This window comes from Rattus norvegicus, chromosome 1 (genome assembly GCF_036323735.1).
Source record: "Rattus norvegicus strain BN/NHsdMcwi chromosome 1, GRCr8, whole genome shotgun sequence".
Classification (NCBI taxonomy): Eukaryota; Metazoa; Chordata; class Mammalia; order Rodentia; family Muridae; genus Rattus; species Rattus norvegicus.
In genome coordinates this window covers 243,718,804-243,744,136 of record NC_086019.1, presented here as the reverse complement: position 1 = coordinate 243,744,136, position 25,333 = coordinate 243,718,804, and the positions used below count along the sequence as shown (strand labels likewise).

The 25,333-nt window shown below is 35.5% G+C and overlaps 1 protein-coding gene across 10 annotated transcripts in view; it reads right to left on the bottom strand.

Moving 5' to 3' along the window:
- The window catches only part of Hectd2 (HECT domain E3 ubiquitin protein ligase 2), a 68,822-nt gene that overhangs the window by 11,933 nt on the left and 31,556 nt on the right, over positions 1–25,333 (bottom strand). For 3 of the 10 annotated variants that reach the window (XM_039080637.2, XM_039080639.2, XM_039080636.2), the window contains exons 5-14: positions 25,082–25,171; positions 22,278–22,342; positions 13,978–14,023; positions 12,320–12,429; positions 10,508–10,656; positions 9,843–9,966; positions 7,396–7,495; positions 4,551–4,658; positions 3,651–3,783; positions 2,648–2,736 (exon numbers count right to left, since the gene is read on the bottom strand). In XM_039080637.2, the coding sequence (XP_038936565.1) occupies positions 2,648–2,736; positions 3,651–3,783; positions 4,551–4,658; positions 7,396–7,495; positions 9,843–9,966; positions 10,508–10,656; positions 12,320–12,429; positions 13,978–14,023; positions 22,278–22,342; positions 25,082–25,171 (1,014 nt within the window). Of the gene's footprint in view, positions 1–2,647; positions 2,737–3,650; positions 3,784–4,550; positions 4,659–7,395; positions 7,496–9,842; positions 9,967–10,507; positions 10,657–12,319; positions 12,430–13,977; positions 14,024–16,488; positions 20,369–22,277; positions 22,343–25,081; positions 25,172–25,333 lie in introns of those variants that run through there. The other 7 variants (XM_063265214.1, NM_001107608.3, XR_010053954.1 and 4 more) reach the window with 6 other exon arrangements.

Below are 25,333 nucleotides of genomic sequence, written 5' to 3'. Positions count from 1 at the left end.
TTCCTATAAATTATTTAATATATAAAAATTACTAAATTTAAGCAAGTATGTTGGTGGTTTTGTAAGAAGTACTTGATTTTAGAAATTACCATTTTTAGTTATTTAAAGTGAAGAGTGTGTTAAGGGAGCTGGTATGAATGAGCGCACTGATGTACACGTACTGTTACCGAGACAGTGGTGTGAGCACACCCATATACAAAACTTGAAGGGCTAGAGTTCAGATGCCTCATTTAAGTTGTAAAACTTGCCTTCACAGCACAATGTAACTTAGCCATTTGCTGAAAAAGGAAGTTCAGATCAAATTTCCTGGTATTTAAAGGTCAGTTATTATATTAAAGTTACTTAAAGGGTTAGGGGGATGTTGGCCTGGAAACCGGGAAGGGAATAACAATCAAAATATAAATAAGAAATACTCAAGTTAATAAAGATGGAAAAGTTACTTAAAGAGTAATTTATTTTACATATTTAAAAGGAAACCTAAACATATAGGCCTAGAAAATTGCTGAAAAAATTTTGAATACTGTGAATTTAAGTTGCAAAGGTTAAATGAGGGCTGGAGTCATAAGAAATGGCTATACTGTTGTCTAAGTAACTGCACAGGCTGATCAGTGTGTGTAAGAAGATAGAATCCACAAATACACTTAAATATATAATCAAGATAGTAGCAACAGTGATGACAATCATAATATTACAGTGTTGTAATTCATAATTATCCACTATGATAATAGCCTCTAAACATTTTTCACTTAAAAATTTTTAATACTAAAATCCTCAAAGCAGGTTGCCCACAGTAAGGAAGTAGGTTAATAGGTTTCTGCTACAGAGCCTCTCACACAGAAATATTATACTTCACACCAAATTAACCTGCTCTAGTTGAAACAGGGATGGAGTAATTTTTCTGCCAGTGTCACTGAGTGCTTTGTGCTGTGGATAGTCTGAAAACCTGTACTATACTATATTGTTTCTATACAGTTTCAAAATCCTTTTTTGGTATAGGTAATTCTACTTTTAAAATATTACTGTTATTAATACTCATAACATTTATAATTTTACAATTATTATTTTGTTTTATAGTTCTATTTCTTGTAAACACTAAGATTTTACCATATTTAAAAATAACTGCAGTCAAACACTAATTGTGGGAGTTTAATTTTAGACACACTTGTTTAACATAAAATATACACATAAGAACATGCTTAGTATGATCTTTTAGGTACTGGCTGAGTAAAAACCACGGATATCATAAAAGAAGATGACTGGCAATTCACAGTCTTATGAAAAGCATTATTTAAAAGTTCAATAGCTAACTTTATTAGTGATATCAGGAAGTCAAAATATCACAACTGTGAGCTGTAACATAGTATTGTAAAGCAAGATAATCACATGCATGAAGAAGTTCAAATAGATCAAAGTCAGTAAAAAGTACCACAGAGTTGGACACACTCAAGTGAGACCTGTAAATTAGAGGAAAACAGGAATCTAGGACTTGTTCAGCCTTCTTGGATAGTGTGAAATTAGTCGTTCTGGACCTTAGATATGACAATCTATAAGCGTTTCAAAACTTGACTACTTCAATGTGTATTTTTATTTCCTGCTTTTTCTTTCATATACTCTTTCAAGTTCCTCAGGATTTAATCACGGTAAACATGACATGGCCTGATATGGACGGATGCTCAGCACTTCCTCCAGTCCCAGGGTGATCACTGCTTTGTAGCAAGTCAGTAACAACTCAGCCTTTCAGTCCCCCATCCTCTCATCTTAAATTCTCTGGGACAAATACAGTATCACATCGTCTCCACCTTACAACCTCACCACACTTATTTTTATGCTAATCTTGGGTTTAGTGAAGTCACAAACCCCTTAGAACTTACTGTTAATGGACGGTACATAGCCATCTGACTGACGATAAACTCCCCTGCACTGATGCTCATCGACTTATTTAAATGCTAACCTTCCCAAAGTTGGAATTTTCCCTCTTCTCTACACATCTTCAGCTCTTGCTTATCTTTTTACTCTTCTTTCGTTTCCTACAATTATACTTCTTCTAACTTAAAAAGCTAATATACAAGGTATCTTTGTCTATTATCTAATCTCTCTTTGTAGTGAAGGAATAAATTATACAACATACCTGAGATAGAGATAAGAAACAGCAAATGAATTTATAAAATTAAAAAAGCTGTAAAATAATTATATGTGTTTTAAATATTTCCCATAGCATTCACTTTTTAATTTTTTTTAGGGTTACCTCCTTCATGTCTCAGGATTTCAAGGTACTTAAAAAAAGCTAAATTTAATTCTTATGATTTCAACTTAGTAAACTGAGTAAATGAGCACAAAATGCAAGGAGAGAAAATAATTTATTACAAATGGAAAATAATCTAGATTTTAAAAACTTAAATTTTTGATAATTTTGATATATATTTTGAGATAAAAAGAATTAAAAGTCAGTCATTTTCTTTAAATGTATTGAGACTATGGAGGTTTGATAACATATATATTATATATATATGAGAAAATCTAATAAGTCTGATGTTTAATTTTCTAAAACAACATCTTTCTAAACTATAGATTGAAAAATTAAAAAAAAAAAAACCCTTAAAAAAACTCTAGTCTAGTAGCACCTCCTAGTGGAAAGTTTAAAGGATACAATTCCAACCAATCGGAACTCAGAATAGTTATCACACTTAAAGCTGCTAAACCAATGGCAGTGTGAATCCTTGTGGTATGTAAACATGCCTGCGGGGAAAGCATAATTTATCCACAAGATGAAAAGCACTGGTAAAACACATATGAAATCTACCAAAGGCAACAGTTCTGTTACGAATCATCTTTCATGTTAAAAATTTCACAGAATATATTTACAAATCTTAGTAAAATATTTATGGAAGGCATTTTTATATCTTTGGGTTTTTACAAGGATGTACAAGATTTTACACATCTATGTTATCCATAACATGTATGATATGTATAACCTTTGAAGAAAAACATCTAATAGACACATAATTATGTAAGCATTTTCTCTAAATAAAATATAATACAGATTTTGTCCTTAAAATTTAACTTATGAATTTCTACTTCATTTGTCTGTGGTTTATGCGTGTATACATGTTCACCTGTGTGTGAATCCACAGGTTAATGTCAGGTGTCTTCTTCAGTCATGGTTCATGTTATCTTTGAAAGAGTCTCCCACTGACTCTGGACCTGACCAATTAAGATATCTCTCTCTCTCTCTCTCTCTCTCTCTCTCTCTCTCTCTCTCTCTCTCTCTCTCTCTCTCTCTCTCTCTCTCGCTGCTGTTAAAGGAGTGTTGGCAGATGGAGGATACTTGGGACCTAAGTTGAGCCTCGGGCATATACAGCCAGCTGTTTACTGACTAAACCACCTCCCAACACCACAGACTTCTATTTCTTAAAATGACTATTTAACGGAACAAGCTTCGCATACTAGTACAGAAAAAAAGAACCTATTGGCTTGTTTTAAAATTCTGAATGTTCTTTATTTCAATGGTACACTTCCATTCATTTCATTTATTCAAGAGATGTACGACTATTTCTGTACAAATTCTACATTTACAGCTGATGAAAATGTCAGGGCTACTACTAAACTCTAACAAGTCTAGAGTGACAATGATCACAAACATTAACACTCACCATAATCTGGATGGAAAATCTGGCGAATTAGAAGAAGGAACCATTCTTTAGTCAAGCCACCCATATCCAAACCAGCTTCACCTACAAATGTAACTTTCAATTTCTTCTTCAAGTCAGCTCTTTTCCGGGTCAGCTATTTGAAGAAGTTATGTAATAAGGCAGAACAAAGAGCAATAAAAAGGGAATTTATTTATTTTTTTAGTTTTTGGGAACAATATTAGGCAGACTTTAGCTTATTTTTACTTCCATAAACATCTACCCATTCACACATCTATCCATCCATTCAATTTGTCTGACAGGATAAGCTAGGCGTTATTGTTTGTTTTACAGACTAGGAAAAAGAATTAAGGGTATTGCCCCCAAGAATCATACTGTGTCCAAAATTTTAATTTAGTAAACTATAACTTTTTATGGCCCCTTCTCTTTCAACACTAAATAAAAGCCCCACATAGATAAAATAGCCATTATCTCTAATACATGATGGTTTGACTGCAGCAGTGTACATGCAAGGAACTTTGCAATATACATCCATGAGTCAATGTTGGTGTGAACCTACAGAGGTCCTATACCCTATAGGTCAGACCTCTAAGTTTACAGATGAGCAACGTGGGGTGTGGAGAGCTAAAACTGACTTGTTTTACACCTAATCAGAAGAAATATGGCTGGTCTAGAGTCCAGGTAGAACACTAAGAAACATGAATTACATATTTACATATTCTACATCAACTCCTATGAGGAATTAACCAACTACTAATAAACATCAGAATGTTATAAAAGCTTATTTATATAAAATTTCTCTTAACTATATCAGCATTTATGCAGGTATACATATTGGCACAGAGAAATAATAGTTTAAAACATTTTAGTAATAAGTCAGAACCATTCTGAAATAAAATATACCTCATCAAGTGAGTCGCTAACCAGATGTGTCCTCCTTACTTTCATATTTAGAAATAACATATTCATATCAGGTCTTTGTCTTCGTGATACTTTATCCACCAGACTTTGCTAATTAAATAAGAAAGCAAACATTTTCACTTTTACTTAAAGTATAATTTCATTTAAAACACTTAAAACAGTCAAAAAAGCTTAATTCTTTTTTATGTGATCTCGCACATAAATAATTTCATAAATCAATTATATACATTTTAGCTTGTGAAACATCTTATTATTACTTTATTTTGGAACCCTGGTAGCCAGTAGGTACAAAAATCTTGCTCAATTTTATAGTGAGAAGGCTGAACTGCGATTTCCACAGGAGTCAGACTTTTGATAGCAAAGTTTCCTGTGTAAAAAAGCATGTATTCCTAATGCTAAGCTCAGGTTTAAACTATTTTGGATACTTAATTTATCCTAAAAGAACAGTGTATTTCTAGAAAGTAAAAAAGTTAATGTGTCTATAGGTTTAAAGATATCAATGTTCAGATCTTTAATTCTAATAGTTCTACATTGGAGAATTTTAAAGATTAGATATAAATTTATTCCATGAGATATTTATAAAAATATTATCAATAAAATCAAAGCTTAAAACTATCCTAAGTATATCTAATAAGTGGAATATAATGCAGCTACTAAAAATGAGTAGGAAAACTATGCAGACAGTTCAAGCAGGGATTAAAATTATGTATATAACACTACATTGCCTCTGTTGATTAAAGAGTACCAAAAGAAAATTTACCAAAATGTAAACATATATGCTGGGTGATACATATATAAAAGATTTGAGAATGCATTTTTCATGTTTCTCCAAAATATAAGCACTGAGTATATAAAAACCAACATATTAGAATGTATAAGAAATATATGCATGTCATTTATTATACAAAATCAATATATATATTTATTTACCTAGATAATGATTATTAGACTAATTGTCTTTGGTGACAATGAAAATAAATTCTGTACAAATAAGGATCAATATTTTAGACATCTGAAGTATATTAATGTGCTATAACATAATAAATATCTCATGCCCCAAATGGAGTTTGAGGTTTAAGATTTTGTAGATTACTATAATAGATGACAATTCATAGCCTCCCCCAGGCCTCCAATCTCGTGTGTGAAGATTCTTAGTAGATTTTTGTTTTTCTGGGTCCTAGCTTACTAAGGAAGTCTATATTCCTGGACAGTGTCTTGTGTAACAGATCTTTGTCCTATCCTTTCTTTCTCGTCTTCTGATCCTGTTCTTGACCCTATGTAGCTGTCACATGTTCAAGTAAATATCTTTACCTCTGGATGCTAATGAAGACAAGCTTAATGGTCTTTTCACTAGAAATGTGTACTTGCCATAAGAATGCTTCAAATGGAAGAGGCCATCAAAGGCAGAATTTTAGGCAGTCTTATGGAACTAATTTATTTACTTAATTTTGCAATTTCAGACTATAGCATAAGCTGTGCCAAAAGAGTCACCAGTCATTAATTCAAGTGGCATGGGAGTTAGGAGGAACCTGTGAGAACTAACAATGCCTCTGAGTCTTCAGTCTACTCCTCCCTCTCATGGTCTGTGAAAGCATGCGTATCTGGGCTCTCCTTTCCCATTGGAGAACTGCAGCACGGAATGGCACGGAATGGCATCTGACACATTAAACATGAGTAGTAGCACACTGCTAGATACATCTGATACATTAAGCATGAGGAGTAGTACTGCTAGAGAAATCTGGATAAATTAGTGCTGTCTACTTCATTTAAACTGTAACAAACCACACAGCCACAGTAAAAGAAATTACTTTAAAAAAAGACACGATACAGAAATGCGATGAAGTCAAATGTCAGGATGACTGGCTATGCAGATCAACTTTTCAGTAGCATGCAGTGTCACATATGCCACTTAATCTCATTCTTTAGGGGCAGCATGGCTTTGGAATTCTCTTTGGAGCCAGAGGCAATAAAATTTCTTCTAATATTCCCATTCTCAATGCAAGCTGATTTTTTGGAACTTCTCAAGCAACAAAACCTTTGTCTTTTTCTTTGACAGAAAAAAATTATACTCAGGAACTGAACTGCTGATGAATAAAATATTATTTTTATATTTTGAAATATCGTAATTTATACTTTGTCATTGTAACTCTTGAAGAAGACTTGGTAATAATTTGTCTACTCTGTTTTTCTTTCCATTTTAAGACGCCAAGCTTCTCTTTCATCTTTAACACTGTGCGTATTCTCATATGCACAGACACCCAGTATGCGCAAATGTGTAGGGGAGCAGTGTGAGCGCTCACTCTTGCGCTGTCCTCAACAGTGGTAGGCAGTGCAGAGGCCCAGGGAGAAACTTCACCTTGCTCTCCATTTTCCTAGTCTGTCCTACTGTCTGTGCATTTCCCATGTACTGAGAAACAATTATAAGACCTTTCACTTTCCTTGAGCGTATTTCTTAGTTTTATAGGATATATATTAGTGTTAATCACCTAATGTCTTGGTTGTTTCTAATTTTCATCAACTCCAGAATGTGTTATAGTGTGAATGATCAGTGTTAAGCTCTCTTGGTCTTCTCTTGGTTACAACAAGCTCCTCAAATTTGGGTCTATGAGAGAGATTTCTGCTACATTTATAATATACTGGGAGGCTGACTAGATGTGGGGTGTTCTATCTCCCATATTGTGAACAGGGTTACCTTGTGGGAGTAATAACATGAATTATAGTTTTAACATTTCCTGATTACACTAAAACAATTCACAAGACAGTTAACTTATTTATTATTTACTATATTGATTACAGTCAGCATAAACATGTTTCATAGCTGGCTTACCCTTGCGATGCTTATCATCTGTTGTTCTGAGTCTCTTTGAATAATGATTTTTTTTGCAGTTATAGAAATAACGAATGGGTACTGACAGAAGGAAAACCTGCTTTATAAGCGAAAACAGAAAAAGCAAAATGGTGCATTTTTAGCAAAAGTACACTAAGGGAATCTAAGGTACCCTCCTTGCAATATAAAACATTACTTTTTTTTTTTTTTTTTTTTTTGGTTCTTTTTTTCGGAGCTGGGGACCGAACCCAGGGCCTTGCGCTTCCTAGGTAAGCGCTCTACCACTGAGCTAAATCCCCAGCCCCAAAACATTACTTTTGTATGGTGTTTTACCATTCACAAAAGATTTTGTGTGCATGAGTTCATTTCCACAAACCTATGAAAAATGTATCATTCCTAGAAGTACAGTGTTTTAATTCTCTATAGGAAGCCACAACTAATATGTGCTAGTCACTTACATTGTTCACACAAATCATTTCCATTTTCACAGACACCTATATTATCACCTGTGAAAAACGTGGCCAGCAGCAGGACCAGGAAGCAAGTGTTGATGGTCCAGAAATAGGACAGAATATTTACACGTTCAATGAATATACAATTTATTATTCAAGGACTATTTCTGGTGTGTGAGCGTCAGAAATGAACAAACAGTGATAATCATAGCATATAAAAAGCAGTCATAAATTTAAAAGCAATATAATAAAAATGAGAAAACTGCAAAATATGAAATGTACTACTTACAAAGATATAACATTATTATCAAAGGGCATGGGAATAACTTGTCTCCCAGATCGGAGCTACGTCTTACACTACATAGGAAAGGCACAAACTACTCAGTCATAAACATATGTGAAAGAGTGAACACGGCAGCAGTAATGCTTTGAGGTTTAGGCTCCCATTAGAAGTGGCTGCAGTGAAGGTGGGGTAGAGTTCAATGGAAGTAACTGCAACAACCCCATCAACTTTAGCTGTACTCTGAACACAGTAGGTGGTGGTCTTATAGCCACTAGTTGCAAAGAAGATATGAGAAAGAAGAGATAGTCCTATGTACTGAACATTACACAGACTTTACTCTGATTCAAAATTGATAATAAATACATATTGCTCAGTACTAGTAACTAATGATGAGTTACTAAGTCAACTAAAGGTTTGAAATAAAAGAAAATGCAACAAACCTAAAAAGATATATGTTGGTTTCATTATATACTTTAAAACAGTGCTTCTCAACCTTTGCCATTTTAGTTTTATAAAAAATAAAACACATAAAAACTACTATGTGTATGAAGTACCCAGGTAAACACCCCACAGTCAATGGTGACTTGCCCTGAATTCCAGATCCCATTCCAGATTCTAGCTGACTTCCCAGGGCAGATGGGGCCACTGGAACACCTAGGTAGTGCACGGTCGGTATGTTCCAATGTGACTAGAAGGACTTCATATTAAAAACTTACAATGAAATAGTCAAACTATTAGTTGGTTTATGGTTACACTTATACTAAAACAGGAATGAGAGCATCTTTGCTCTCTACCAAAGAAACTCTACCAAAACATTATTCCTCAGACGACTGTTCATATGTACACTGAGATTTGAAAGAGGGCCATTATAAATTTTAGGTCAATTCTGGTAGAATTACTGGAAATTTTAAGGAATGGTGTGTTTACGTGGGCTCTGTGGGTCTTCTACATGTATATTCACATCTTTCCATCTCTTGAATATTTCATGTTTGAGAAATAAACTATGTTTTGGATAGGTTTGATGTAATTCAAAGTAGAAATGTACACAAAAAGTATTGTGTATTCCAGAATTTGGCCAAGCATTTTTGAAAATCTGTTACACTAAACTGTGAAGCTCCTTTCTCTGAAATATCAATTCTTTGTATAAATAATTCATAATCACTTTTTGTTGCAGACTGAGGGAGCGGCCATAAGCGTGTGATCAATGAACTGGACTAGGAACTGGTACACTGTGGCCTCTAAGATAAGATGGCTTATCACCAGTTTTTGTAAATAAAGTAATCTGGAACATTCACAGTTATTCATTTATATAGTATCTAAGGGTTTTCATGCTGAAATAACAATATGTATTATTTACAGAACTGAAAATATTTATCTTCTAGTCCTTTAGAGAAAAAAACACACTGCTCCTTGTGTGATGACAGCACACTGAATAGTAAGCTCCAAGGAACCTCATACATAGCGGAAAAACTCATTGTTCTTGAAAAGATACTATTACTTAAAACGAAACTATATTAACATGTGCATAAACTGAAAATGTAGCAAAAGTTAAACCTCTCAATAGACAAAATCACATTTTAAAGCTACATATCTAAATGACATGTTTATATACATAGAAATTATATACATACTATTTATACAAACTTAAAGTCCAGTTATTACTTTAAATAGCATTTTGTTAGGTAAATAATTAGATGTGTTACTGATCATACCTGTGAGAATTCCCAAAGCTCTGCCAAGTATGATACTCTTCCATGAGATCAATGTGATCCAAGGTAGAATTATAGAAATCAGTGTAAGGAACAAGGGGTGGGTGAACCAAATTGTTGGCAGTATCTGTGAAGAGAAGTTCTCTTATAGTGTTCCTTTCCAATATGTGCATAATCTATTCTAATAAAATTAATATTTACTGGCTAGCCTTAACTTAAAACTTCTGTTTTAAATAACTACCGTTCCAATGAAAAGGCATTCAAAACTCTGTTAAAAATAGCTATTTCTTGCTTTAAAAAAGTGATAAGGATCATAAAAATATTTAGAGAAGGGGCAGATGGTCATCTACTCGTCATTTCTCCATCACTGTTGTCTCTTGTAGAAGTCTTCAATAATTAGTGGGAATTCCTGTTTTCTCAGCAATGAATACTTAGTGATTCATATGCACCATAATGCAAGCAGAAACAAAGCTCTTCCCAACTTCGTAAAATATTCATAATTAAAAGTTTTATATTTTGTAAAATCCATAAAACAGAAAATGACTTTGTTTTCTTCAAAATAATGGTTTAAAAGTTAAAGCTATCTCTCAAGTACTTAGCGACCCTGAAGACAAGCCCCTAATACTCATCAAGAGAAAAGGAAGAGTGAGTGAATTATCAAAACCTACTAAGTAAAGCCAGAACTTTAGCAGCTGATGGAATCCACCAGGTACACTTTGTTAGAGGCGGGAATTCTTCAGGTTTTGCTGGAAACAGGCGTAAAGAAACAAATTGCAGCAATCTCTCTACCAGTTGCTTGAATTTCTTCTGGGATAATCTGGTAAAGATTTTGAAATAATTCTAATCAAAATTTTTCATTTCTTATTTTGTCTATATATTTGTTAGAGACCAAACTACATCCGATATGTATAGGATATAGACTATTCATTCTCACAGATTATATTTATTAAGTTGAAAACATTTCAAAAGATGTGAAATTCTACCAATACTATTTCTCAAATAAGAAATAAACACAAAAATTACTGCAGAGTTATTAGTATAATTTTTAAGTCTTTCAGGATTTACCAGTTTTCATTATTCACAGAACCTGTTCTGGAAGACTAACCTGTATGCTACGATTTGTTCCCTATGCCCCAGGTCAGCACTTGTGCTTTCATGGCCACTTGTGGACATAAACAGTGGTGAGAACCTCGAGGCATCGGCATGTATGTATGAATGAGATTCAGCGGGGTAGTGCTTTAACCTTTGTTTCAGTTCTCACACAGTAACCAAGTATCTTTTCTATAGTCTGAGATCATGTTTTTCATATTTTATGCCTTTTTTGATTATTCTGTTATTTTTTTTTCTTTTTTTTCGGAGCTGGGGACCGAACCTAGGGCCTTGCGCTCGCTAGGCAAGCGCTCTACCGCTGAGCTAAATCCCCAACCCCCTGTTATTTTTTAAAATGGCCCTCCAGCCAGGCACTGGCGGTGTACACCTGTAATCTCTATAATTGGGAGACTGAGACAGGAGGACTGTGAGTGAGAGGCCCACTGGGATACAAGGTAAGTTCCAGGCTACCCTGTCTCAAAATCCAAAGATCGTACAATGTAATAATTATGTGCTGGCTAGTCCCAATGAACAAGACGACTGTGATGTTATCCAATGAACAAGGGGGACGTGGCATGTTGTACTTACAAAGTGTGTGTGTGTTATAGCATTATTAGCATTGCATATGGTACAACCATCATGATCTCAACTTAACCAACTTACATGGAGTAAAGCATCAAGTACAAGCACTCATAAAGTGGATGCCTGGTGAGCTGACAGGACTGTCATCAGAGAGGCTCCTGGTAACCCACCCAAGCAAAGGCTCATTGACGTGTGTTAGACAGCATTGTTGGTGACTTCATAAATACAGTTAGTTTCTGAATACTACTACCAATAATAGTAATTATCACTAGTATAATCAATAGTAATAATTATTATTATAGTCATCATGAGGCCTGACAGTATTGAAATTTTATTTTGGAAATATTTTGCCCTTTTAGTTTTTTCCCATCATGGAGAAATGTCTACTAATGTAAATATAGACTCGATGGAAAGAAGTAATGTGCTTTTGTAATCTGGTATTTTTAAATAAGGAGAAAGTACCACATATAGTAAGATGTGCTAACAGAGAGGAAATAAAAAGACACATAATAAAGCAAAAGTTGAGCAAATTCACTTGAAATGTATAAAAAACAGAAATGTGTTACATAAAAGCTGCAAGTGGTCAATATTTTCACAGGAACATGGTTACTTAGATTAAAAATATTTATGTATCTTTTATGTATTACTGAAGTATACATTTTATAACTGGCTTTTGAAGCATTTCAAAGTATAAACATCATTCCTAAAAATCTTCAAAACATTTAAATATTATAAAGGTTTACAATAGTTTATCATAAAATTAATAATATCACATTTAAAAGTGAGAGACTATGAAAGTTTTTGTTTACTTTTTAAGCCAGTGAACTAGGAAATGGTGGTCAGCTTCCACTAAGGTAGCTATCTGTCGTAGCAAGTGAGCATAGATGACATATGTAGATGTGATATTAAATTGAGGATTCTGAAAAAGATATTAAAGATAACTGTGTTAAAATTGTGTTAACAAGGAAAAACACAAATCTTAATGAATTTTAAGCACCAAATTCAGGAAGCTACACTTGAGTTTGTGTAGTTCTTTAAAAACAATCAACTTGTATTTAAGCAAAACTAGTTTCTGTTATAGGCTCTGGAGTCATATATTAGCTGTGCACCATTAGGTATGGTTTTAAACTTTAATTCTCAATTTTCTAGGCTGTAAAATGGAAATAATATCTATCTCAGGAGTCATTTTGAGCTTTAAAAAGAAAACATATATAAAGCATCTTGTCCCATTCTCCATAAATGCTGTCAATCAATCACTCTTACTCAATTAAACAGCAAGAGAACATTGTGGGTTTTCTTGATTTAAAAAACAAAAGGAAAACCAGGTAAATGTACGTTGTAAAACTTTTGCACTGGGAAATAAGCTGGCTTCATTTGTCACAGAGAATAGCAAGCATGTGCTGTGACAACTTTCAAATGTTAAAGGACTGTGAGAATGCTCCTAAACTAAGTAAACCCCATATTAATCTTTCAAAGCTGAAGCTCTTTTGCAGTGTTTATTTCATAAATTTCCATCGAAGTTATAATATTAAAACTCAGGTGCCAGGTAGAGAGATGGTTCAGAGTGCCTGATGCCCTTCTAGAGGTCATGAGTTTGGTTCTGGCACTAAGAACTGTGTGCAGTGTTAGTCCCAGAGCATCTGACTTCAACCTTCATGAGTACTCCACACAAGTAGCTCACACACAGACACACAAATAAAAATTAAAAATAAATAAAAAAATCAATCTGATTGTGATTTTAAAAAAAGAGAACACTGTTTTTCAAAGCTGACTAATGAGGCAGGAGTGAACTTAGGGCGCTGATCACTTCATCCAGTGACAGCTCTGGGAAGAGTGATGTGAGCAGAACTTACAGCTGACTAACACATGCTTCTAAGAGCTGAGCTTTATGCTGTCATCTTATAGCTTTTCTCTATCTGCACATTCCCTACACTGAAGTTAATATTCTTAACTTCAAATAAGTTAATATACCTGAACAACAAATTATAAAGAATGGTATAATGTAGTGTGTTAACTAAGATAATATAATTTTTTAAAAAATTAAAGATTTGATTTTACTTAATACCTTAATATATTTTTGTATTTTTAAATCTATCTCTCTCTCACGAGAGAGCAAGTATCAGTTTGCTTTCTAACAAATAACTAACAACTTTTATGTTTCTATCAGAATTCTAATGAACATAACTAAAAAACAGAAGCCTAGTATAAGGGGAAATTCTGTAACCTGTGCCAATTAGGTGAGAGGAAAGTGTCTGAGTGGAAAGGGAAGAATATCCAAACACTGTGGAAAGGAGGTATGAACTCACTTATAATTTAAATTCCTCATATAATTTAGCTCCTGAGTCTCTTTGGGTTACAATTAAATATTATTCTAAAGAGTATTAATACTATTGCCAAGTTATAGTTATCTGATATAATTTAATTTGCACATGCAGATTGACATATGAATTCAATAACTCTAACTTACCTGTAACAGTATAAAATATGCTCTAAGATCATCTTTTGTTCGTGGACTGGAAAAGGGACAGATATGATTAATTACAGTTGAGTGGTTAATTTCATAGTATCTAATAAAACATGACTATTATATATGTGTTTTTAAGAACTGAGAAGCCAAAATAAATTTAAGTTTACATGCATTGCTTTTATTGAGATATAAATGTCTCTAGTGTGCTTGGAAAATAGTAGGCTGGTTCTGAGAATCACTTGAAGAGCAGGTTACTGAGGAAAGCTGTAGCATTTTAAGGTAAAGGCTAGACTATGGAGAATGGGATCCCTAATGGAGGAGTTAAGAGAAAGGACTGAGGTAACTGAGGGGGTTTGCAACCCCACAGGAACAAAACCAGTATCAACCAACCAGACTCCCCCCAGAGCTCCCAGGGGCTAAACCACCAGCCAAAGAGTACATGTGGGGGACCCATGGCTCCAGCCACATATGTAACAGAGGATGGCCTTGTCAGGCATCAGGGGGAGGAGAAGCCCTTGGTCCTGTGAAGACTGGATGCCCTAGTGTAGGGGACTGCCAGGGCAGGGAGCTAGGAGTGGGTAGCACCCTTATGGAGGCAGGGTTGGGGGAATGGGATGGGAGTTTTCTGGAGGGGAAACCGGGAAAGGGGATAACATTTGAAATGTAAATAAAGGAAATATCCAATTTTAAAAAAAGCCTAATAAATAATCAGTAATTTAAAAACACATATTCTTTTAACATGGATTATTTTTACTTAATATTTATTTATACACTAAAGAAAGAAAATGTGCTTCAGCTTATAGTCCACTCCTGAAGAGACAGAAATGTCTGTAACCTGGCAACAAGTAGGCCGACAGTAGATCCACACCTCTCCTGCTCCTCCAGATTCAATCCTCCAGTCTCATCACCCAGCTCTGAAGCAGAAAACCTGCTGTGGTCTCTTTTTCTTTCTGGTCCCACCTCCAAACTGATCACAATCTTTTCCTCCAACTCAACCCATTATCCAAGCCGCTAATACCAGCAGGCACACCCTGGGAAAACATCAGCTTAGCAGGCCATGGAAGCAGGTCCACAGAAAATTTCCTACTAGGCAGCAGACAGCAATCATACTTTGAAAAGCCAAAGAATAAACAGAAACCAAGGAACAAAACCCCCATCCAACAAAGACAAACCCAGTACTGCACCTAGACCAGTGTTGCTTGTTCTTAACCTGTGGGTCATGACTCCCCACAGGGGTAGCATATCATATCTTGCATATCAGATATTTATATTATGATTCATATCAGTAGCTAAGTTACAGTTATGAAGTAGCAACAAAAATAATGTTATGATTGGGGGTCACTACAACATGAGGGTCGTAGCATTAGGAAGGCCAAGGACCATTAGACCTACAATCATCCCAATTCCAGATACCTAGATACTAATATAAAAACACCATCAATAACAGCCAGGGCATTGTGTCTGCTATCCTACCACAGCAGGCCCTTTTATCACAGCTGAAATAGAAGAAAAAGACTTTAAAATCACCTGAATGAAGATAACAGAGATCCTTAGAGAGGAAATTAATAAATCCCTGAAGAAAATCTATAAAAACAGAGTGGAAGGAAATGAATAAAACTGTTTAATATTTGAAAATAGAAACAGAATCAATAAAGAAAACCCAAATTGAGGGAGTTCTGGGAAGGAAAAAAATTTAGAAATCAAAACAGGAACTACGGAGGCAAGCTTCACCAACAGAATACAAGAGATGGAAGAAAGAAGCTCAGACACTGAAGCTACAATAGAAGAAATAATACACCAGTCAGATCTAAAAAACTCCTGACACAAAACAACCAGGAAATCTGGGACACCATGAAAAGACCAAATCTAAGAAAAACAGGAATAAAGGAAGAAGAATCCCTACTCAAAGGCCCAGAAAATATTTTAAAAAAATGATAGAAGGAAAATTTCCTAGCCTAAAAGAAGAGATGCCTATAAAGGTACAAGAAGCATACACAACATTAAATAGATTTGACTAGAAAAGAAAGTCCTCTCAGCACTTAATAATCAAAACACTAACTGTACAGAACAAAGGGAGAGTATTAAAAGCTACAAAGAGAAAAGAACAAGTAACATATCAAGACAGACCTATTAGAATTATACCTGACTTCTCAATGGAGACTGTAAAAACTAGAAGGCCCTGGACAGATATGCTGCAGACTCCTAAGAAACCACAGATGCCAGCCCACAGTACTATACCCAGCAAGACTCTCAATCATTACAGATAGAGAAAATAAGATATTCCATGAAAAATCATTTAGGGAGGAAAATTCCCAACCTAAGAAGGAAAACTATAACCATGAACACATAGGAAATAAACAATCCAGACAACCAAAATTAAAGGAGGTGGAGCACATGCACGAACATACACATGCACACATGAACTCACATGCACATGCATGTACACACAATCACCACCACCACCACCACCACCACCACCACCACCACCACCACCACCACCACCACCACCACCACAAATAACAACAAAACAAGAATCAACATTCATTGGGCATCAATATCTCTCAACGTCAATGGTCGTAATTACCCAATCAAGAGACACAGACTAATAGAAAGGATGCCAAAACAGAACCCATCCTTTTGCTGCATCCAAGAAACACATTCCAACATCAAAGATAGAAATTATCTAAGGATAAAGGGTTAAAAAAAGATATTCTAAACAGACCTAAGAAAAACAAGTTAGTGTAGCTATTTTGATATCAAACAAAACAGACTTCAGATGAAAACTAATTAAAAGAGATAGGGAAGGACACTACATACTCATCCAAGGGAAAATCTACCAATATTATATTTCTAATATTAACATCTATGCCCAAAGCATACACCTTTGTAAAAGAAGCACTACTTAAATCACATATTGACTCTCACACACTGACAGTGGGAGACTGCAATACACCATCTCATTGACAGACAAGTCATCTAGATAAAAAGTAAATATAGAAATGCTAGAGCTAATAGATGCTGTAAACCAAATGGACCTAACATATTTACAGAACATTTCACCCAAACACAAAAGAATATACATTCTTCTCTGTACCTTATGGAATTTCTCTAAAGTTGATCATATACTCAGACACAAAGCAAGTCTCAACAGGTTAAGAACACTGAAATAACTCACTCCATCCTATCAGGTCACCATGGATTAATGCTGGTTATTGACAACAAAAGAGATAATAGAAAGCTTACAAACCATGGAAACTAAACAGCTCTCTTCAGAATGAAAAATGTGTCAAGACAGAAATAAAGAAATTAAAGACTTTCTAGAATTGAATGGAAATAAATACACATCACACCCAAACTTAAGGGATACATGAAAATTGTTCTGAGAGGCAAGTTCATAGCAATAGGGCCTACATTAAAAAACTGGATTTACCTCATATAAGCAACTTAACACCTGAAATTACATCCAAAAGAAGTGTAATAAACTCAAGAAGTAAACTCAAGGCTGAAATCAATAAAATAGAATCAAAAAGAGTAATACAAAGAATCAATGAAACAGAGTTGGTTCTTTGAAAAAAATCAGTAAGATCAACAAACCCTTATCTAAATAACTAAAAGGGGGAGAGAGAATATCAAAATTAACAAAATCAGAAACAAAAAGGGTAAGAAGGTAACACCTGACACTGAGGAATTCAGACAATCCTATAAACACACTTTACAAGCTGAACTCTACCAAATTGGAAAAATCCAAAAGAAAGGTTTAATTTTCTTTATAGATACCATTTTTTTTAAAAAGTTAAATTAAGATCAGATAAGCAATTTAAACAACTTATAACCCTTGGCGAAACAGAAACAATCATTAAAAGTCTACCAACCAAAAAAAGCTTTGGACCAGATGGTTTTAGCATATAATTCTACCAGACTTTCAAAGAAGAGTTAATACCAATATTCCTCAAATATTCCTGCAATATAGAAACAGGAAAAACACTGCCCAATTCATTATTCAAGGCCATAATTTTTCTGATACCCAAAACCACACAAAGATCCAAGAAAGAAAGAAAATTATAGACCATTTCACCTTATGAACATAGATGCAAAAATACCCAATAAATACTTGCAAACCAAATCCAAGAGTACATCAAAAACAACATCCACCGTGATCAAGCAGGGATGATTCAATATATAAAAATCAGTAAATGTGGGTTGGGGATTTAGCTCAGTGGTAGAGTGCTTGCCTAGCAACTGCAAGGCCCTGGGTTCGGTCCACAGCTCCGAAAAAAAAAAAAAATCAGTAAATGTAATCCACCATATAAACAAACTGAAAGACAAAAACTACCGTATCATCTCATTACATGCAGAAAAGGCCTTTGAAAAAAATCCACTATTCCTTTATAATAAAAGTCCTGAAGACATTAGGGAAGCAAAGGGACATATCTCAACATAATAAAGACAGTTTAAAACAAGCCCATAGCCAGTAGCAACTTAAATGAGGAGAAACTCAAAACAATTTCACTAAAATCAGGACTAAGAGTTCTAGTACTTGAAGTCTTAGCTACTGCAATAAGACCTCTGAAGGAGATGAAGGGGATATGAATTAGCAAGGAAGAAGGTGATACCATATGACAGCATACATGAGTAACCCTAAAAAACCCACTAGAAAACTCCTACAGCTAATAAACACCTTCAGCAAAGCAGCTGTACAGAAAATTACTGTATTAAACCTAGTAGCCTTTCTATATACAAATGACAGCCTAATAAAGAATCAGAGAGGGGTTGGGGATTTGGCTCAGTGGTAGAGCGCTTGCCTAGCAAGCGCAAGAGCGCAAGGCCCTGGGTTCGGTCCCCAGCTCCGAAAAAAAGAGAAAAAGAAAAAAAAAAAAGAATCAGAGAAACATCACCACAAAAATCCTTAAATAATATAAAATATCTTGGGGTAACTCTAACCAAGCAAGTGAAAGACCTAATGATAAAAAAATCTAAGTTTTTTAAGAAAGAAACTGAAGAAGATACCAGAAAAGAGCAAAATCTCCCATGCTCATGGATTGGTAAGATTAACATAGTTAAACGGCCATCCTACCAAAATCAATCTGCAGATTCAATGCAATTCACATAAAAATTCCAATACAATTCTTCACAGATCTTGAAAGGACAATTCTCTAACTTATATGAAAATGCAAAAAAGACCAGTATAGCTAAAACAATCCTGAAGAATAAAAGGATTGTTGGAATCTCACTATTCCTGATCTCAAGTTATATTACAAAGCTATAGTAATTAAAAACAGCATTGAATTGACATAAAAACAGATGTTCATCAAAGGAATTGAATCAAGATTCAGATATAAACCCGCACACCTATAGACACCTGATATTTGATAAAGAGGCCAGAAATACATATTGGTAAAAAGATAGCATCTTCATCAAATGGTGCTGGTCAAACCGAACAGTTGGATGTAGAAGAATGCAAATTGGTACATTCTTAAAACCCTGCTCAACACTCAATTCCAAATGGATCAAAGACCTCAGCATAAAATCAGGTAAACAACCCAACAGAAAAGAAAGTGGAGAACAACTTTGAACTCACTAGCGTGAGAGAAGACTTGCTGAACAAAACACTGATAGTACACTCATATCAACAATTAATAAACAGGGCCACATCAAACTCAGAAGCTTCTGCAAGGGAAAAGGTACTCATTTACAGTGGCAGCCTACAGAATAGGAAAAAGATTTTTACCAACTCTACATCTGACAGAGGACTAGGAAATAAAATATCTAAGAACTCAAAAAACTTGATATAAAAAACTAAATAACCCAAGTAAAAATGGGGTACAGATCTAAACAGACTTTTCAAATAGGGGAAAGTCAAGTGGTTGAGAAATAGTTAAAGAAATTTCAACACCCTTAGCCATTAGGGAGACACAAATCAAAATGACTTTGAGGTTCCATGCTAACCTCTGAATGGCTAAGATCAACAACACAAGGGACAGCTCAAGCTGAGGAGGAGGGCGGCAGGGAGAACACTCCTCCACTGCTGGTGGGATGCAAACGTGTACAGCTACTATAGAAAGCACTGTGGCAGTTCCTCAGAAAGACCCATCTACCTCCAGATCCGGTGCAGTGGGAATTTTGGTTTCTTTAAAAACATAGAAATATTATGGGAAGTGGTTCTGTTTTATCCCTGGTGTGCGATACGGAGATGCTTCCGACTGCCCACAGCAGCAGACTATGAAGTGCCTCATGCCCTGGCGGGGCGGACTTTGTCAGCTGCAGACAGTTTCTGCAAGTGTATGGTGTTAAGAATTCTGGGAACTCTTGAGAGGATATAAAAAAAAGCGGCTGCTCCTCTTCTTCCTCTTCCTGCTGCTGCTGCTGCTGCTGCTGCTGCTGAAGATCAAACCTGCCCCAAGGAACGCAATGCCCCTAGTCAGCAGGAAGTAGTCTAATAATACTGATGCTCCCTTCCCCTCTAACCTTCTTTCTCTCCTACCTAGTGTTGAGGGGTGGGAGTTGGAAGGGTAAAGAAAGGTGGTAGAAAAAAAGAATCCAAAAAAGTAGCCAAAGGTCTGGTTTCAATCCAGCTATACCACTCTTGGGCATATACCCAAAGGACAACTGATCCTATCATAGGAACACTTGCTCAATAGCACTTGGGTGGCCAAGAACCAGAGACTAGATAGTCCAGAGACTTAGGATAAAACCAAATGCTCTTTGTCTAAAAAAAAAAAAAAGTAACAATGAGTCCTAATGCTATTCTGCTATATTCATAGATTGTTGCCTTATCCAGCCATCACCACAGAGGCTTCCTCCTGCAGCAGATGGGAACAAATACAGACTCACAGTCAGACATTATACGGAGACCTTGGAATACACAGCTCTAAATGAGGTATCTCTCTCAATCAAATCCCTCCCTTAGAGCTCAGGGAACTCCATGGAAGAGGAGGCAGATGGAATAGGGGAGAGAGAGCAGACAAAGGACACCAGGAGAACAAAGCCCTCTAAATGAACTGAGCAAAGCTCACATGAACTTTAGAGACTGAAGCAGCAATCACAGGGCCTACATGGGTCCTCTGGACACCAGTCCCCTGCGTGTGTGTGTGTGTGTGTGTGTGTGTGTGTGTGTGTGTGTGTGTGTGTGTGTGTGTGTATACTACAGCTTTCAGTTTATGGGACTCATGAATGTGTAAACGTGTGGGTCTCTGATTCTGTGCCCTTCTCTTTGGGCTCTTTATTTTTTTCAATTGTCCAAATTATTTTATTCTGTTGATATCTCCTAGAAGCCTATTCTTTGCTCATGAGAGACAGAAAGGGAATGGATCTGGATAGAAGAGGAGGTAGGGGAGGAACTGGGAGGAGTTGAGGGAGGAGAAACTGTTTTCAGAGTATATTATATGAGAAAAGAGTCTATGGTTAATGAAATGGGGAGAATGTCTATAAACCAACTCACATCCGGATGCTAATTAAAAGAATTTTACTTGGGTCATCCTGAAATATCTTGACTTTAACATTATCAGTTTTGTCCAGGAGAGTTTTAGTCCCAAATCTGACCAGCATTTCTCACTTGTTCAAAGTTTATAGTATACTGTCACAGATACATAGAAGTAACTTTCAAATTTAAAAATGATTCCTGAACACGAAATCATGAAATTCAAGATCTTTCACTGGATCCCAGATTAAAGGCAAAACTCAGACATTAGAGCTTTTGGGAATATTAAACTCTGCTGAATTTTCTCTCTGCTCAAGACTTAGATTTTCACCTATTACTTTAAGTCTTTTTCCATTCCATTTAGGATTTTATCAAACTACAGTATCATTCATGTTTACATGAATTGTTAGGCATAAGCAACAAAAAGTATGCATGGGCTTGACATCTTGATGTTTTTGATGAGGTTTTTGTTGTCATGCTCAGGAAGTAGCCAAGGTCCAGTTTGGTTTCAACTCTTTCTGGCCTGAGGTGATTACCTGAGGTAACAAAAGCTATTTTCTGGAAAAAAAAATGTATAGGCTACAAAGAAGCCCAAGATTATGGACTAACACTCAACTTATGTCTGCATAGCACATATATCTGTACACAAAAATTCTTAACACATAATTTTAAAAGTCATAGATTTCCTTTTGCATATTCGCAGATCCAAGAAATCCAAACCTCAGGACACTAAAAAGCTTTGTTTCCAGTATTCTATAATCCCTTTCTGATCCATGTCTTATTAAAACTCATATAAGATACTTCCTAAGATTAAAACAGACATAAAGAAACATGAGATATGTATCTAAGTCATCTATACAGATTAAATATCAGTTACAATTACCCTTTCCATTCTTGTAACAAGCTGTTAATGATTCCCTTCAATACTGACTTCTGAATATCTTGAGGCTAGAGGCAAAAGAAAATAATAAGATATAATAATTATTAGGATATTTTGTGATTTTTACATTATTTTTACTTGCAGATCTGTTTGAATAATGACGAGCAGACTTAGTGACTGGAGAGTAACCCTCAGAGCAGTGTCCATTTCACACCTGAGAACTCCAGGGAGCACCAGTTATGTAGACTACAATGAGATTGCTCTCTGGGATGTGCAGTATATAGTTTGCAGAAATATACAAGGTGATCTTTTGATTACTAGCAACAATTTTATGAAACTGAAAAAAAATTCATTTTTCTTTCCTTGAGAGGACAAAAATCACAAGTCCAACAGTATTGTATTTACTAATTTAAAATGTTTGGCATACATCTACACAATGGAGTACTATTCAGCTATTAAAAACAATGACTTCATGAAATTCATAGGCAAATGGATGGAACTAGAAAATACCATCCTGAGTGATGTAACCCAATCACAAAAACACACACATGGTATGCATTCACAGATAAGTGGATATAGCCCAAAAGCTCAGCTACCTAAGCTACAATCCACAGACCTCATGAAGCTCAAGAAGATGGATGACCAAAGTGCGAATGGTTCAGTCCTTCTTAAAAGGGGGAGCAAAAATATTCACAGGAGGAGATATGGAGACAAAGTTTGGAGCAGAGATAGAAGGAATGGCCATTCAGAACCTGGGGATGCAGTCCATATACATACAGCAACCAATCCCAGACAATATTGCTGATTCCAAGAAGTGCATGCTGACAGGAGCCTGAAATAGCTGTCTCCTGACAGCCAGAGCATGACAAATACAGAGGCAAATGTGAGCAGCAAACCATTGAACTGAGAACGGGACCCCCATTGGAGGAATCAGAGAAAGGACTGAAAGAGCTGAAGGAGCTTGAAACCCCATATGAACAACAATACTAACCAACCAGAGCTCCCAGGGAGTAAACCACTACCCAAAGACTATACATGGACTGACCCATGGCTCCAGCTGCATATGTAGCAGAGGAAGGCCTTGTTGGGTACCAATGGGAGAAGCCCTCAGTCCTGCCAAGGTTGGACCCCGCCAGTGCAGGGGAATGTCAGGGTGGGGAGGCAGGAAGGGGTAGGTGGTTGGAGAAGGGGTATACTCTCATAAAAGAAGGGGGAGAGGGGGTGGGATAGAGGATTTATGAATCAGGAAAGGGAATAACATTTGAAATGTAAATAAAAATATCTAATAAAAATATTTGGCATATATTTTGGCTATGTACACCTTGATTCAAGTTATAGTTTTCAGTATGTAAACCAGGCTAGCCTGGACCTTTTGCTTTTCCTCAGCTTCTTAATTGCTGGCATTACAAATTGAACAATTATACCTGAACACTTGGGATGCATTTAATTCCAACAAGTTAGTCCTGTTGATTCAGCAAGTGTTACTAAGCTATGTTCTACTAAAATTACTTTTTCCTTTTATTTTAAGATGATAATGTAATTACATCATCCCCCTTTCCCTTTCTTTCCTTCAAACCCTCCTATGTAGCCTTCTTTGCTCTTTCAAATTCATGGTGTCATTTTATTAATTATTATGTGTGTATAGGTAATATGGCACATACACACAGTCTGTATAATGCTATTATGTGTATTTCTGTTCTCAGGGAAGATCTTTGGTATTGAATAACTAAATAAAAGAAAAACTGTTTTATCCTAGTGCTCCAAACAAAGTCATAAGAAAGGAAAGTATAGACCAATGGTTCTCAACCAATGGGTCACGACTCCTTTGGCAAACCTCTATCTGTAAAAATATTTCCACTGTAATTCATAATAGTAGCAAAATTATAGTTATGAAGTCACAACAAAAATTTTTATGGCTGGGGTTCACCACAACGTGAGGAACTGTATTGTAGAGTCTCGGCATTAGGAAGATGAGAACCACTAGGATGGTTGATGTGCAACAGTCAACAAAATATTAGCAAAGTGAACAAAAAACATGAAAAGAATCATACACTGTGGCCATGCAGGATTTAGTCCAACCTTACAAGGGTTATTTGACCTTTGAAAATACATGAATATAATTAATCACATTAACAAACTCAATTCTTGATCTCTGCATAAGACCTACTGTCTCTGAGCCTATGTCACTTCCTGTGACTGACTCAGAACTAAACTTTGGAGAATCACTCAAGTCACATTCCCTGAGTAAGTAAAGTAGGTTGGAGTCAGTGAGAGGAGGAGTGGGATGAGGACCTGTCAGAGGGAGGACCAGGAGAGGGTTAACAACTGGACTGTAAAAAGGATTAAAGAATAGTAATAAAAAGTTTAAAAAAAGAAAGTCTTTCTAAATACACATTAGATACAGAGGTATTTTCTGTTGAATTCTCAGATAATTAAAAAAAGAATAATCTAGTGATTTGAAAATCTTATTATAAAATTATATTGAATGTTTAGTGTAATTATGTTACAAAGTGGCTGCATCTGACATAGAGGAACTGGAGAGATGGCTCAGAGATCAAGAACACTTGCTAATCTTCCAGAAGACCTAAAATCGGTTCCCAGCACCCATAGACCTATAGACCACACTCCAGTCCATAAGCAGGGATCAGGTGTCCTCTGCTGGCCTCTGTGGGCACCCTTATACACACACACATTCATTCACACAAACACACAGATTGAAAATTAAAATCAATCTTTTTAAAAAATAAGAGTTGTGCAATAGAAACACAAAATTATCCTACTGAAATATGTCCATAAACAATACTTACAGTATTAAGTAAGGCATCAAATACAGCATTCACCAAATTGGCATTAATCCCAGAGTCCTCAATAGTATTAAATGAGGCTGTGGCATCTTTCTGCAAATTCAATTAAAGAATTAAATATGTTTAATATTTCATGGATTATTCTTAATAATATCTGAATTATACTTTTTTATAATCTCAACTAATCTTATTGTTTGATGATCAAAAAAGAATCATTGAGGTGATTAATTATTGAAATAAAATTAATGCTTTGGT